At 46.6% G+C, this 14,929-nt stretch overlaps 1 protein-coding gene across 6 annotated transcripts in view; it reads right to left on the bottom strand.

Moving 5' to 3' along the window:
- The window catches only part of arhgef28a (Rho guanine nucleotide exchange factor (GEF) 28a), a 680,059-nt gene that overhangs the window by 118,421 nt on the left and 546,709 nt on the right, over positions 1-14,929 (bottom strand). For all 6 annotated transcript variants that reach the window (XM_072516088.1, XM_072516093.1, XM_072516090.1 and 3 more), the window contains one exon: positions 3,319-3,366. In XM_072516088.1, coding sequence (XP_072372189.1) covers positions 3,319-3,366 — 48 coding nt within the window. The remainder of the gene's footprint in view (positions 1-3,318; positions 3,367-14,929) is intronic.

Genomic DNA, 14,929 nt, shown 5'->3' on the forward strand with positions numbered 1-14,929 from the left:
TGAGAAAGGATTGGTTAGCTAACAGGAAGCAGAGAATAGGAATGAATGGGTCTTTATTGGGTTGTAAGCTGTGTTGTAAGCTGTGAGTAGTATATTAATAATCTGGATGGTGGGACTGAATGTATTGGAGCTAACCTTGCTGCTGACACCACGATAGGTATGAAAGTAAATTGTCAAGAAGTAGAGAGTTTGCAAAGGGATCTAGACAGGTTAAGTGAGTGGGCAAAAAAATTGGCAGATGGAGTATGATGTGTGAAAATGTGAACCTGTCCACTGAATAATAATAATCTTTATTGTCACAAGTAGGCCTACATTAACACTGCAATGAAGTTACTTTGAAAAGCCCCTAGTCGCCACATTCCGGCACCTGTTCGGGTACACAGAGGGACAATTCAGAATATCCAAATTACCTAACAGCATGCTGTTTCACGGCGCCGAGGTCCCAGGTTCGATCCCGGCTCTGGATCACTGTCCATGTGGAGTTTGCACATTCTGCCCGTGTTTGTGTGGGTTTCGCCTAATTACCTAACAGCATGACTTTTGGGACTTGTGGGAGGAAACCAGAGCACCCGATTAGGAAGGCAAACGGAATGTTGGTGTTTATTGCAAGGGAAATGGAAAATAGAAGTAGGGAAGTTTTATTGTAGCTGTACAGAGACTTCATAGAATCATAGAATTTACAGTGCAGAAGGAGGCCATTCGGCCCATCGAGTCTGCACCGGCTTTGGAAAGAGCACCCCACCCAAGATCCACACCTCCACCCTATCCCCATAACCCAGTAACCCCACCCAACACTATGGGCAATTTTGGACACTATGGGCAATTTATCATGGCCAATCCACTTAACCCGCACATCTTTGGACGGTGGGAGGAAACCGGAGCACCCGGAGGAAACCCACGCACACACGGGGAGGATGTGCAGACTCCGCACAGACAGTGACCCAAGCCGGAATCGAACCTGGGACCCTGGAACTGTGAAGCATTTGTGCTATCCACAATGCTACCGTGCTGCCCCTTGGTGAGACCACATCTGGAATACAGTGTACAGTCTTGATCTTAGTTTGAAAGAATATATAATGTTCGAAGCAGCTCAGAGAAGGTTCACGCAACTCATTCCTGGGGTGAAGGGCTTATCCTTTGAAGAAAGGTTAAAGGTTATAGATTTGGGCTAAATCCATTGGAGTTTAGAAGACTGAAAGGTGATCTTTTTGAAACATATAAGGTCCTGAGGGGACATGATCCTGTGGATACCAAGAGGATGTTTGTTCTTGTGTGGGTGACTTGAACTAAGGGATACAGTTTAAGAATAGGAGATCCCCCTTTAAGACTGAGATGGGGGGGGGTGATTCTCCAATATGGAGCCCAAGTGTTCTTGCCGTCGTGAACGCCGTTGCGTTTCATGACGGCGCGAATCGGGCCCGGGGAAGACAGATTCTGGCCCCCACAGGGGGCCAGCACGGCGCTGCAGCGGTTCAAGCCGCTCCAGCCGCCTTTGGTGGTGCCAAATGGGCGCCGCGCCAACCCGCGCATGCGCAGTTGGGCCACGCCAACATGCACAAGGGACTTCTTTAGCGCGCCGGCCCCGACTCAAGATGGCGTCGGTGTTCAGGGGCCGGGCGCGCCAGAATGTAGGCCCGGGGGGCGGGATGGAGGGGTGGGGGAAGAGGCCGGCCCGCCGATCGGTGGGCCCCGGTCGCGGGCCAGACCCCATCGGAGGCCCCCCCTCCCCGGTGAAGGATCCCGCCTCCCCCCCCCCGCAGGCCGCCCCCGACTGTCTGCGTAGAGTTCCCATCGGCAGCGACCAGGGGTGAACGGCGCCTGGAGCCTGTTAGGAATCTCTGCCAGACCTCTTGTTTAATTTCTGATTCTGTGGTCAAGTCAGCAAAATCCTGACTTTCACTTCTTCAACCATAGCTCTACCCTTGCCAAATACACCAAATCCCAGATTTACCAAATTCAATTTCACAATAGGCCAGGGTATAGTTTGAGCTCAGAAATTGTTGCTCCAGTATCACTATAGCTAGGCGTACACTCGTACCAATAAAACTCTGGCCCTGGATTCGCTTAATCTAACTTATTTGTATCCTACTTTATCAATATAATACAGTGCACAAGACTACTTGTTTTTCAGCTGACGTATGTTGTGCACAATGCATTTTAATCTACATACTATCTGGATGTCTTATATTGTAGGTGTGCCTAGATCTTTAAACTCAAAATAAATGGGTAACACATTGGGTTTGAACTAATGTAAATTAGAAAGATTAAATATTTTGAATGGGATATTAGAAAAAAAACTTGTGTGAAATAATTTTCAACTTATCAAAAAGGCTTTGAAACTTTCAAAACCAAGGAACCGTTTCCACGTGATTGCCACTAACTCGGCATACATTCTTTGAAAGGCAATAAGATCAGGTACTGAGCAAAACAGAAAGGTCACACAAATCTAATATAAGTTGCTCTTCTGAGGTTGGGCCTGACAAGATGTGGTGAGGGTAATTTCTCAATTGCACTGACCCTGAACTATGTAAGAGGAGAGAATGCTTGATTAACATCAGTGTATGAATGCAACCCCTGCTCACGTTAGTGAGCACTCATGGATAAAAATTTTAAAATTAAAAAATCTGTTCTGGATCTGGCAGCCAACCTAACAAACAGCTCTGAGAAAAATATAATTAGTCTTTTAATGCTATGGCCATCTATAACTGGTTAAGATTCATTGCCAACATGATGGTAATTGAGCTCAGCATTGTACAAACCTGTGATGTTTTCAACTGTGCAATTTATTGTAATAATTTGATACAAAACATAGGGCAATGTCCTTACATATACACAAACACAGTGATAGTGGTTTGGGTTCATAGGTATCCAATCTAAAAATAAACCACCTTTTTGCGTAACGGGAATTATGCCATGGAGTCCCCATTATCTTTTCAAAATTGGTGGCGTGTGGTTAGCACTGATGCCTTACAGCACCGGGCTCAATTCTGGCCTTGGGTGACTGTCTGTGTGGAGGCTGCACGTTCTTCCCATGTCTGCATGGGTTTCCTCCGGGTGCTCCGGTTTTCTCCCACAGTCAAAGGATGTGCAGGTTAGGTGGATTGGCCATGACCAATCTGTGGGATCACAGGGATAGGGTGGGGAATGTCTATGTGGAGTGCTCTTTTAAAGGGTTGGTGCAAATCCGATGGGCCAAATGCACTGTAGGGATTTTATGACTATCTGCTGGTGACCTGGAGCACTATAGCAATAGCTTCTAGCAGCAAAGGACAATCACTTCAAAACACACAAATCTGATTACAGACAAAACTAACTCACCTGCAAACTGTAGAGAAGCTGAGTAATATTTTGCACACTGTGAACAATCTATAACAAGAAAATAAAATCAAGTCAATAACATTTCAAAATGGTAATGCCCGGTCTTTATTTGGAGGGCAAAGTGTTCAACCACGCCAGCCTGTTCTGATATTCTTTCAGATCATGGTTGATACGTACCATTTACTTAACTTTACTTCATATCCTTCAATACTCTAGCCTAACAAAATCTATCATCTCAAGTCTTGAAAATTTCAATTGGGGCAACACACGTTTTTTGGGGGAAGTGTATTTCAGCTGTCCACTACCATCCACGTGTTAAAAATGCTGCCAGATTTAACTCCTAACTGGCATCATTCTAATTTTGATATTATGCTCCCATGTTTTGAATTCCCTCATCACAGTGTTAGGAAATAGAGATAGTCAAGTAAGTTGCATTTGTGTTTATGGGCGTTAGGAAGATTTGGATTTGAGTTTAATTTATATTTTTATTCGTGGGTTAAACCTGGGTCTAGTTCCACTTATAGTGGGGACAGGGGGTCTGGAGCTGTTCATTTACCTGCACTTGTAATTAGGTTTTATGAACCTGGAAGCAATTTAGGGAAATTAAATAAACAAAGTAGAGAAAAAAAACTGCTGTTGCCTAGCAACAGGGGTCTAGAGAGGCAAACCCACAGAGGCAGAACAACAGTGTTTAATTCAGATGATGATTATACTCTAAGGTGAAGGGAGAAAATTTAAGTCTCTCTCTAACTGGACATGCAAGCAGATTGCTGAGGAAGAGAAGTCTATGAATCTTAGATGAGCTGCTCTAAAGTTAAAGTAACAGTGAATGTCGAGTGGGTTCTGGATCTCAAGGGAGGTATCAAGTTGTCAGCAGTTTACTGGGGCGCAGGTCCTGAAGGAAAAGGAGAAAGATCCCCAAACGACCTTCATGTTAAGTCAAAGAAAAAGACCAGGAATCTGGAAAAGGTCCTGTTAAGTGAAGTTAAGAGTGAGGACAGAGGAAGGCACCAAGCTTAAAGTAAAAACCCTGCAGAAAGCAGACTTCAAGCAAAATAGACCTGTGGGAAGCCAGAGATCCAAGGAAACAGCCAAAGGTCTGAAACTCCTTACTATGGGCCTGTGAAGCATAGATGTTGGTACAGTTGAACGTCTGAAAGTGTGTGTGGAAGGCAAAGTTTGAATGTAATTTTTCCAGTAGCAGGGGAGAGGAACATCAGAAGGAGAGGTCGAAACCCTGGAGATGGACCCTTGTGGAAGACGGCCAAGAGAAATAGTTGTTTGGGAGAAGATTATGAAACGGGTATTTAGAGCATGAAGATTGGAAACCCTGGTGTGAAAGAAAGTTCCAGTGAGTCCAGCTGGCTCACAGCGTGACAAGCGTCTGGGAGGTGTTGATGAGAGATCAACGGCATCTGCTTGGGATGGCATCTGTCATTTGCTTTCAGAGTGTTGCGTGTGTGACCATAGGTCACCTGTTGATTTACATGGACTGTGTATTTACTGTGAACATTGGAGTTTCAGACAGATTTTGTAACTTGTGTTACCCTTACGCATCTGTATATATCTGTAAGGGTATAGTTGTGGGTGGAGGAGTAGTGTAATATAACTAATCTTTTCTTGTTTAATAAATGTTTTACTTCTTTGTTCTAAGTTCATCAGTGGACTTTGTGACTATGTTCAGTAGCCGCTCTCCTCTTTTCTATTTAAAAAAAAAAAATGTTTTATTGAATTTTTTTTCCCAAACAATCCTCTTTTCTAAATAAACAATAAAAGTTAGGATCTATCAGGCCTGTCTCCACCCTAGGATCTGTTTTTTCCAGTAGTAACACCAGCTGGGGCCAAAACAAGAGGAAATAATTTCCTGTATATATAGTATTTAATTCTTCTATCATTAAAACATCTTGAATAAATCACCCTCAAGCTTCTAAGCTCGGAAGCAAAACAAAGATTTTCTCGAAAAGAGAGACACGTTGAACAGTGCATCCTGTCCTCATCAAGACAAACACAAGAAAGCCAAATTTCAAATGATCACATGTTACACTACAGGAGAAAAGTTGCGTCTGATTGGCTGAGGCATTGCCATGGAGAAAGTAGCGAGGAACTAGGTTCCTTATGCTTCTGGGTAATTCAAAAAAGATGCAAAGCTTGAAGATATTCCTTTTGTTTGCAGAGAATGGGTTCCTGCCTATGAACATATGTCGCTGCGTTCCTGTGTATGAACGGATTTCACCGCTAGCAAGTGTAAATGTGCCAAGTTACAAAATTGACTGAATATTTTAAATTTGTTGTTCGTGTAGCTATTAGCATACTCAGGATTGTTCAGCAAGTGTTGCCCAATCGCAGATTTATATCAAATAGTCGGCATTTTGTTTTAGGTTTTGTAAGCATGGTTGGTTGAGTACAGTTTATACAATGTCTATCATGAATTGCTGGAGGAACATGTTGTTTGTTTCAAATCAGCTAATCATTGGGACATATGGCCTACACACCTTGCATTGCACTGGCACTAAAATTCATACATGGGACGGGATTCTCTCAGTCCGGGGCCAGGCCGGAGGATCCCCGCGACCGGCGCGAATCGCGCCACGCTGCCTCGACGCCGGCACGCGATTCTCCACAGAGCGGAGAATCAGCAGCATTGGCGCCGGCGAGGTTGGTGCGGTGCCGGTCGGGGGGGTGCTCTACGTGCCCCCCCCCCCGCCAATTCTCGGCCCGGGATGGGCCGAGCGGCCGTCGTAAAAAAGCCAAGTCCTACCGGTGCCGTCCACACCTGCTCTCAGCCGCCAGGAACTCGGCGTGGATAGGTCGGGGGGGCGGCCTGTGGGGGGGGGGCCTCTGATGTGGCCTGGCCCGCGATCGGGGCCCACCAATCGGCGGGCCGGCCTCTCCGGCTGGGAGCTTCCTTTCTTCCGCGCCGGCCCCTGTAGTCCTGCGCCATGTTGCATCAGGGCCGGCGTGTTGAAGGAAGCCACTGCGCATGCGCGCGTCAGTGCCGGTGCCGATGCGCATGTGTGGATACCGCGGCGCCAATTTGACGCCGGGATCTGCAGCTGGAGCAGCGTGAACCGCTCCAGTGCCGTGCTGGGCCCTGGGCGTCAACAATCAGCCTTAGGATCACAGAATCCCGCCCATGATGTTAATTAATTGTGTGATAGGCAGAATATCATTTTGGACTGATGGCAGCATCCTATCATTGGAAAATACCACTTGCTTTGCCACTGTGTAGTCATGGCATTAAAGAGCTTGCTTAAACTGTTCTTCAAATGTTTGAGATATGTTGCCTTTCCTGGATAGCTTGAGGTAGACAAGGCATTTTTCAGTTCTGAAAGTGGCGCAATGCATAGCACACAATGACCTGATCTAGATAGCCATTGTCTTACAGGACAGCTTTGACCATAAGATGTAGGAGCAGAAGTAGGCCACTTTGTCCATCAAGTCTGCTCCGCCATTCAATGCGATCATAGCTGGTCCGATAGTCCTCAACTTCAATTTCCTGCCTTATTCCCAAAACCCTCGATTGCCTTGCTGATTAAAAATCTGTTGATCTCAGCCTTGAACATACTTAACGACACAGCTTCTATAGCTCTTCGCCGTAAAGAATTCCACAGATTTTCTATCGACCGAGGGAAGACATTTCTTATTACAGCTCCCAGGGTCCCAGTTTCGATTCGCTGCTTGGGTCATTGTCGGTGCGGAGTCTGCACGTTCTCCCCGTGTCTGTGTGGGTTTCCTTCAGTGCTCCGGTTTCCTCCCACAGTCCAAAGATGTGCAGGTTAGGTGGATTGGCCATGGTAAATTGCCCTTAGTGTCCAAAAAGGTTAGGTGGAGTTACAGGGATAGGGTGGATGTGTGGGCTTGGGAGGAGCCGGTGCAGACTCGATGGGCCAAATGGCCTCCTCCTGCACTGTAAATTCTGCGATTCTATGGTTCGAAACTCACTCACATGTGGAAACATCCTCTCAGCATCTACCCTGTCAAGCCCCCTGTGAATCCTGCATGACTCTCTTTTTCTGCCTTGAGTTTGCAAAGTTAGAAAATGGCAAGCGCTCGACTTACAAGATTGCTGGTAAGAGCAATCTTAAAGCACTGAGAGCTATACTATTCCAAACGCATATATTGATTGGTAAATGTTTGCTTATAGTAAACAGTAGTGGAGAAACTATTAGTGGATTTTTAAGTTGACCCCTCAAGGAAATGGAGCATGTTACACTGCTCCATCTCAAAAGTGAATTTCATTGTGGGATAAAATGCATTAAGATGCATAAGGAAATTCTTATATGTAGCTGCAAATTCAAAGGTTGCGAGCATATCATCTCCATATCAGGAATCAGCATGGGGGTCCCTAAGAACATAAGAACTAGGAACAGGAGTAGGCCATCTGGCCCCTCGAGCCTGCTCCGCCATTTAATGAGATCATGGCTGATCTTTGTGGACTCAGCTCCACTCTCCGGCCCGTACACCATATCCCCGAATCCCTTTATTCTTTAGAAAGGCATCTATCTTTTTCTTAAAAACGTTTAAAGAAGGCGCCTCAACTGCTTCACTGGGCAAGGAATTCCAGAGATTCACAACCCTTTGGGTGAAGAAGTTCCTCCTACACTCCGTCCTAAATCTACCTCCCCTTATTTTGAGGCTATGCCCCCTAGTTCTGCTTTCCCCGACCACTGGAAACAACCTGCCTGCATCTATCCTATCTATTCCCTTCATAATTTTATATGTCTCAATAAGATCCCCCCGCATCCTTCTAAACTCCAATGAGTACAGTCCCAGTCTACTCAACCTCTTGTCATAATCTAATCCCCTCAACTCTGGGATCAACCTCGTGAATCTCCTCTGCACTCCCTCCAGTGCCAATATGTCCTTTCTCAGGTAAGGAGACCAAAACTGAACACAATACTCCAGATGCGGCCTCACCAACACCCTATACAATTGCAGCATAACCTCACTAGTCTTGAACTCCATCCCTCTAGCAATGAAAGACAAAACTCGATTAGCCTTCTTAATCACCTGTTGCACCTGCACACCAACTTTTTGCGACTCGTGCACCAGCACACCCAGGTCCCTCTGCACAGCAGCATGTTTTAACATCTTACCGTTTAAATAATAATCCATTCTGCTGTTATTCCTCCCAAAATGGATAGCCTCACACTTGGCAACATTGAATTCCATCTGCCAGACCCTAGCCCATTCACCTAATCTATCCAAATCCTTCTGCAGACTTCCGGTATCCTCTGCACTTTTTGCTTTACCACTCATCTTAGTGTCGTCTGCAAACTTTGACACATTGCACTTGGTCCCCAACTCCAAATCGTCTATGTAAATTGTGAACAACTGCGGGCCCAACACTGATCCTTGAGTGACCCCACTAGTTACAGGTTGCCAACCAGAGAAACATCCATTTATCCCCACTCTCTGCTTTCTGTTCGTTAACCAATCCTCTACCCATGCTACCACTTTATCCTCAATGCCATGCATCTTTAGTTTATGCAGCAACCTTTTGTGTGGCACCTTGTCAAAAGCTTTCTGGAAATCCAGATATACCACATCCATTGGCTCACTGTTATCTACTGCACTGGTAACGTCCTCAAAAAATTCTACCAAATTAGTCAGACACGACCTACCCTTTGTGAACCCATGCTGCGTCTGCCCAATGGGGCAATTTTCCTCCAGGTGCCCCGCTATTTCTTCCTTAATGATAGATTCCAGCACTTTCCCTACAACCGAAGTTAAGCTTACCAGCCTATAATTACCCGCTTTCTGCCGACCTCCTTTTTTCGACAGTGGTGTCACGTTTGCTACTTTCCAATCCTCTGGGACCACCCCAGAGTCTAGTGAATTTTGATAAATTATCACTAGTGCGTTTACAATTTCCCTAGCCATCTCTTTTAACACTCTAGGATGCATCCCATCAGGGCCAGGAGACTTGTCTACCTTTAGCCCCATTAGCTTGCCCAATACTGCCTCCTTAGTGATTACAATCATCTCAAGGTCCTCACCTATCATATCCTTATTTCCATCAGTCACTGGCATGTTATTTGTGTCCTCCACTGTGAAGACTGACCCAAAAAACCGGTTCAGCTCCTCAGCCATTTCCCCGTCACCTATTATTAAATCTCCCTTCTCATCTTCCAAAGGACCAATATTTACCTTAGCCACTCTTTTTTGTCTTATATGTTTGTAGAAGCTTTTACTATCTGCTTTTATGTTCTGAGCCAGTTTACTTTCATAGTCTACCTTACTCTTCTTTATGGCTTTTTTAGTAGCTTTCTGTTGTCCCCCAGTCCGCTAGTCTCCCACTAATTTTTTGCCACTTTGTATGTTTTTTCCTTCAATTTGATACTCTCCCTCACCTCCTTAGATATCCACGGTCGATTTTTCCCCTTTCTACCGTCTTTCTTTTTTGTCGGTATGAACCTTTTCTGAACACTGTCAAAGATCGCTCGGAAGGTTCTCCACTGTTCCTCAACTGCTTCACCATGAAGTCTTTGCTCCCACCATGAAGTCTTTGCTCCCAGTCTACCTTAGCTAGTTCTTCTCTCATCCCATTGTAATCGCCTTTGTTTAAGCACAAAACACTAGTGTTTGATTTTACCTTGTCATCATCCAACTGTATTTTAAATTCCACCATATTGTGGTCGCTCCTTCCAAGAGGATCCCGAACTATGAGATCATTAATCAATCCTGCCTCATTACACAGGAACAGATCTAGGACCGCTTGTTCCCTTGTAGGTTCCATTACATACTGTTCCAGGACATTATCCCGGGCACATTCTATAAACTCCTCCTCAAGGCTGCCTTTACCAACCTGGTTAAACCAATCGATATGCAGATTAAAATCTCCCATGATAACCGCTGTACCATTTCTACATGCATCCGTTATTTCTTTGCTTATTGCCTGCCCTACCATCCTGTTACTATTTGGTGGCCTATAGACTACTCCTATCAGTGACCTTTTCGCCTTACTATTCCTGATTTCCACCCAAATTGATTCAACCTTGTCCTCCATAGCACCAATATCATCCCTTACTATTGCCCGGATGCCATCCTTAAACAACAAAGCTACACCAGCGCCCTTACCGTCCATTCTATCCTTTTGTATAGTCTGATACCCTTGGATATTTAACTCCCAGTCGTGACCATCTTGTAACCATGTTTCAGTAATGGCCACTAAATCATAGTCATTCACGATGATTTGCTCCATCAACTCATTTACCTTATTTCGTATACTACGAGCATTCAGGTAAAGTACACTTATGCTGTTTTTTATGTCTTTGTTATGAATCCTAACACCTTGATCAGTAACTTTTCGCAATTTATTTTTCCTCTTACCCTTTCTCCTAATTTTCCTTGTCTTTGAACCCATATCTCTACATAATAACCTGTCACGTATCTGCCTTGATCTCCATTAACCATTATACTGTCCATAGATTTACACTTCCCTTCCCCCAACTTGCTAGTTTAAAGTCCTTGTGACCAACCTATTTATCCTATTCGCTATCCATGATCTGCCTGCCAAACAATTTAGCAACCCCGCATATGAATTTCAGTGCCGGTGTGATGCACGTGTAGATGTATGTAGGCAGGACATTAACGATTGGCATCACGAATGACACAAAGCTGGGTGGGAATGTGAGTTGTGAGGAAGATGCAAAGAGGTTTTAAGGGGATTTGGGCAGACTTAATGAGTGGACAAGAACATGGCAGATGGAATATAATGTGGAAAAAAGTGAGCTTAACCACTTTGGTAGGAGGAATAGGTGTGCAGAGTATTTCTTAAATGGTGGGAGATTAGAAAGTGTAGATGTACAAAGGCATCTAGGTGTCCTTTAGGTGACTTCGATAAGTCACTGAAAGCTAACATGCAGGTGTGACAAGAAATTAGGAAGGGAAATGGTATTTTAGCTTTTATCGCAATCGGATTTGAGTACAGGAGTAGTGAAGTCCTGCTTCAATTGTACAGCACTTTGGTTAGACCACACCTGGAGTACTGTAGGACTGTGTGCAATTTGATCCCTATACCTCAGGAACCATATTATTGCCACTGAGGGAGGGCAACAAAGGTTCACCAGGCTTGTTCCTGGAAGGGTGGGACTGCCCTACGAATAGAGATTGGGGAAATTGGGCCTGTATTCTCTAGCGTTTCGAAGAATGAGTGGTAATCTCAGTGAAACCTATGAAATACTTAAAAAGATAAGATGCCTGTGCTGTGTGAATATGCAGTCTGTGCTGTGTGGGTGTACAGTCTGTGCTGTGTGAGTATGCAATCTGCGCTGTGTGAGTGTACAGTCTGTGCTGTGTGGGTGTACAGTCTGTGCTGTGTGGGTGTGCAGTCTGTGCTGTGTGAGTATGCAATCTGTGCTGTGTGAGTGTACAGTCTGCGCTGTGTGGGTGTACAGTCTGTGCTGTGTGAGTGTACAGTCTGTGCTGTGTGGGTATGCAATCTGTGCTGTGTGGGTGTACAGTCTGCGCTGTGTGAGTGTACAGTCTGTGCTGTGTGAATATGCAGTCTGTGCTGTGTGAGTGTGCAGTCTGCGCTGTGTGAGTGTACAGTCTGTGCTGTGTGGGTGTACAGTCTGCGCTGTGTGAGTGTACAGTCTGCGCTGTGTGGGTGTACAGTCTGTGCTGTGTGGGTATGCAATCTGTGCTGTGTGAGTGTACAGTCTGCGCTGTGTGAGTGTACAGTCTGTGCTGTGTGAATATGCAGTCTGTGCTGTGTGAGTGTGCAGTCTGCGCTGTGTGAGTGTACAGTCTGTGCTGTGTGGGTGTACAGTCTGTGCTGTGTGGGTATGCAATCTGTGCTGTGTGAGTGTACAGTCTGTGCTGTGTGAATATGCAGTCTGTGCTGTGTGAGTGTACAGTCTGTGCTGCGTGGGTGTACAGTCTGTGCTGTGTGAGTGTGCAGTCTGTGCTCTGTGAATATGCAGTCTGTGCTGTGTGGGTATGCAATCTGTGCTGTGTGGGTGTACAGTCTGTGCTGTGTGGGTATACAGTCTGTGCTGTGTGGGTATGCAATCTGTGCTGTGTGGGTGTACAGTCTGCGCTGTGTGAGTGTACAGTCTGTGCTGTGTGGGTATGCAATCTGTGCTGTGTGAGTGTACAGTCTGCGCTGTGTGAGTGTACAGTCTGTGCTGTGTGGGTGTACAGTCTGTGCTGTGTGGGTATGCAATCTGTGCTGTGTGAGTGTACAGTCTGTGCTGTGTGAATATGCAGTCTGTGCTGTGTGAGTGTACAGTCTGTGCTGTGTGAGTGTACAGTCTGTGCTGTGTGGGTGTACAGTCTGCGCTGTGTGAGTGTACAGTCTGTGCTGTGTGAGTGTACAGTCTGTGCTGTGTGGGTATGCAATCTGTGCTGTGTGAGTGTACAGTCTGTGCTGTGTGAGTGTACAGTCTGTGCTGTGTGGGTATGCAATCTGTGCTGTGTGAGTGTACAGTCTGCGCTGTGTGAGTGTACAGTCTGTGCTGTGTGGGTGTACAGTCTGTGCTGTGTGGGTATGCAATCTGTGCTGTGTGAGTGTACAGTCTGTGCTGTGTGAATATGCAGTCTGTGCTGTGTGAGTGTACAGTCTGCTGCGTGGGTGTACAGTCTGTGCTGTGTGAGTGTGCAGTCTGTGCTGTGTGAATATGCAGTCTGTGCTGTGTGGGTATGCAATCTGTGCTGTGTGGGTGTACAGTCTGTGCTGTGTGGGTATACAGTCTGTGCTGTGTGGGTATGCAATCTGCGCTGTGTGGGTGTACAGTCTGTGCTGTGTGGGTATACAGTCTGTGCTGTGTGGGTATGCAATCTGTGCTGTGTGATTGTACAGTCTGTGCTGTGTGGGTGTACAGTCTGCGCTGTGTGAGTGTACAGTCTGTGCTGTGTGAGTGTACAGTCTGTGCTGTGTGAGTATACAGTCTGTGCTGTGTGGGTGTACAGTCTGCGCTGTGTGAGTATGCAATCTGTGCTGTGTGGGTGTACAGTCTGCGCTGTGTGAGTGTACAGTCTGTGCTGTGTGAGTGTACAGTCTGTGCTGTGTGAGTATACAGTCTGTGCTGTGTGGGTGTACAGTCTGCGCTGTGTGAGTATGCAATCTGTGCTGTGTGAGTGTACAGTCTGTGCTGTGTGAGTGTACAGTCTGTGCTGTGTGGGTGTACAGTCTGCGCTGTGTGGGTATGCAATCTGTGCTGTGTGGGTATACAGTCTGCGCTGTGTGAGTGTACAGTCTGTGCTGTGTGGGTATGCAATCTGTGCAGTGTGGGTGTACAGTCTGCGCTGTGTGAGTGTACAGTCTGTGCTGTGTGGGTGTACAGTCTGCGCTGTGTGGGTATGCAATCTGTGCTGTGTGGGTATGCAATCTGCGCTGTGTGGGTATGCAATCTGTGCTGTGTGAGTGTACAGTCTGTGCTGTGTGAGTGTACAGTCTGTGCTGTGTGGGTGTACAGTCTGTGCTGTGTGAGTATGCAATCTGTGCTGTGTGGGTATACAGTCTGTGCTGTGTGGGTGTACAGTCTGTGCTGTGTGAGTATGCAATCTGTGCTGTGTGGGTGTACAGTCTGCGCTGTGTGAGTGTGCAGTCTGTGCTGTGTGGGTATACAGTCTGTGCTGTGTGGGTGTACAGTCTGTGCTGTGTGAGTATGCAATCTGTGCTGTGTGAGTGTACAGTCTGTGCTGTGTGGGTGTACAGTCTGTGCTGTGTGGGTATGCAATCTGTGCTGTGTGGGTATACAGTCTGCGCTGTGTGAGTGTACAGTCTGTGCTGTGTGAGTGTACAGTCTGTGCTGTGTGAGTGTACAGTCTGCGCTGTGTGGGTATGCAATCTGTGCTGTGTGGGTGTACAGTCTGCGCTGTGTGAGTGTACAGTCTGCGCTGTGTGGGTGTACAGTCTGCGCTGTGTGAGTACGCAGTCTGTGCTGTGTGGGTGTACAGTCTGTGCTGTGTGGGTGTACAGTCTGCGCTGTGTGGGTGTACAGTCTGCGCTGTGTGAGTATGCAGTCTGCGCTGTGTGGGTGTACAGTCTGTGCTGTGTGGGTGTACAGTCTGCGCTGTGTGGGTGTACAGTCTGCGCTGTGTGAGTGTACAGTCTGTGCTGTGTGGGTGTACAGTCTGCGCTGTGTGGGTGTACAGTCTGTGCTGTGTGGGTGTGCAGTCTGTGCTGTGTGAGTGTACAGTCTGTGCTGTGTGGGTATGCAATCTGTGCTGTGTGGGTGTACAGTCTGTGCTGTGTGAGTATGCAGTCTGTGCTGTGTGGGTGTACAGTCTGTGCTGTGTGGGTGTACAGTCTGTGCTGTGTGAGTGTACAGTCTGTGCTGTGTGGGTATGCAATCTGTGCTGTGTGAGTGTACAGTCTGCGCTGTGTGAGTATGCAATCTGTGCTGTGTGAGTGTACAGTCTGTGCTGTGTGGGTGTACAGTCTGCGCTGTGTGAGTGTACAGTCTGTGCTGTGTGGGTATACAGTCTGCGCTGTGTGGGTGTACAGTCTGTGCTGTGTGGGTGTACAGTCTGTGCTGTGTGAGTGTACAGTCTGTGCTGTGTGGGTGTACAGTCTGCGCTGTGTGGGTGTACAGTCTGTGCTGTGTGGCTGTACAGTCTCCGCTGTGTGAGTGTACAGTCTGTGCTGTGTGGGTATACAGTC

The sequence above is a fragment of the Scyliorhinus torazame genome, chromosome 9 (assembly GCF_047496885.1).
Source record: "Scyliorhinus torazame isolate Kashiwa2021f chromosome 9, sScyTor2.1, whole genome shotgun sequence".
NCBI classification, from domain to species: domain Eukaryota; kingdom Metazoa; phylum Chordata; class Chondrichthyes; order Carcharhiniformes; family Scyliorhinidae; genus Scyliorhinus; species Scyliorhinus torazame.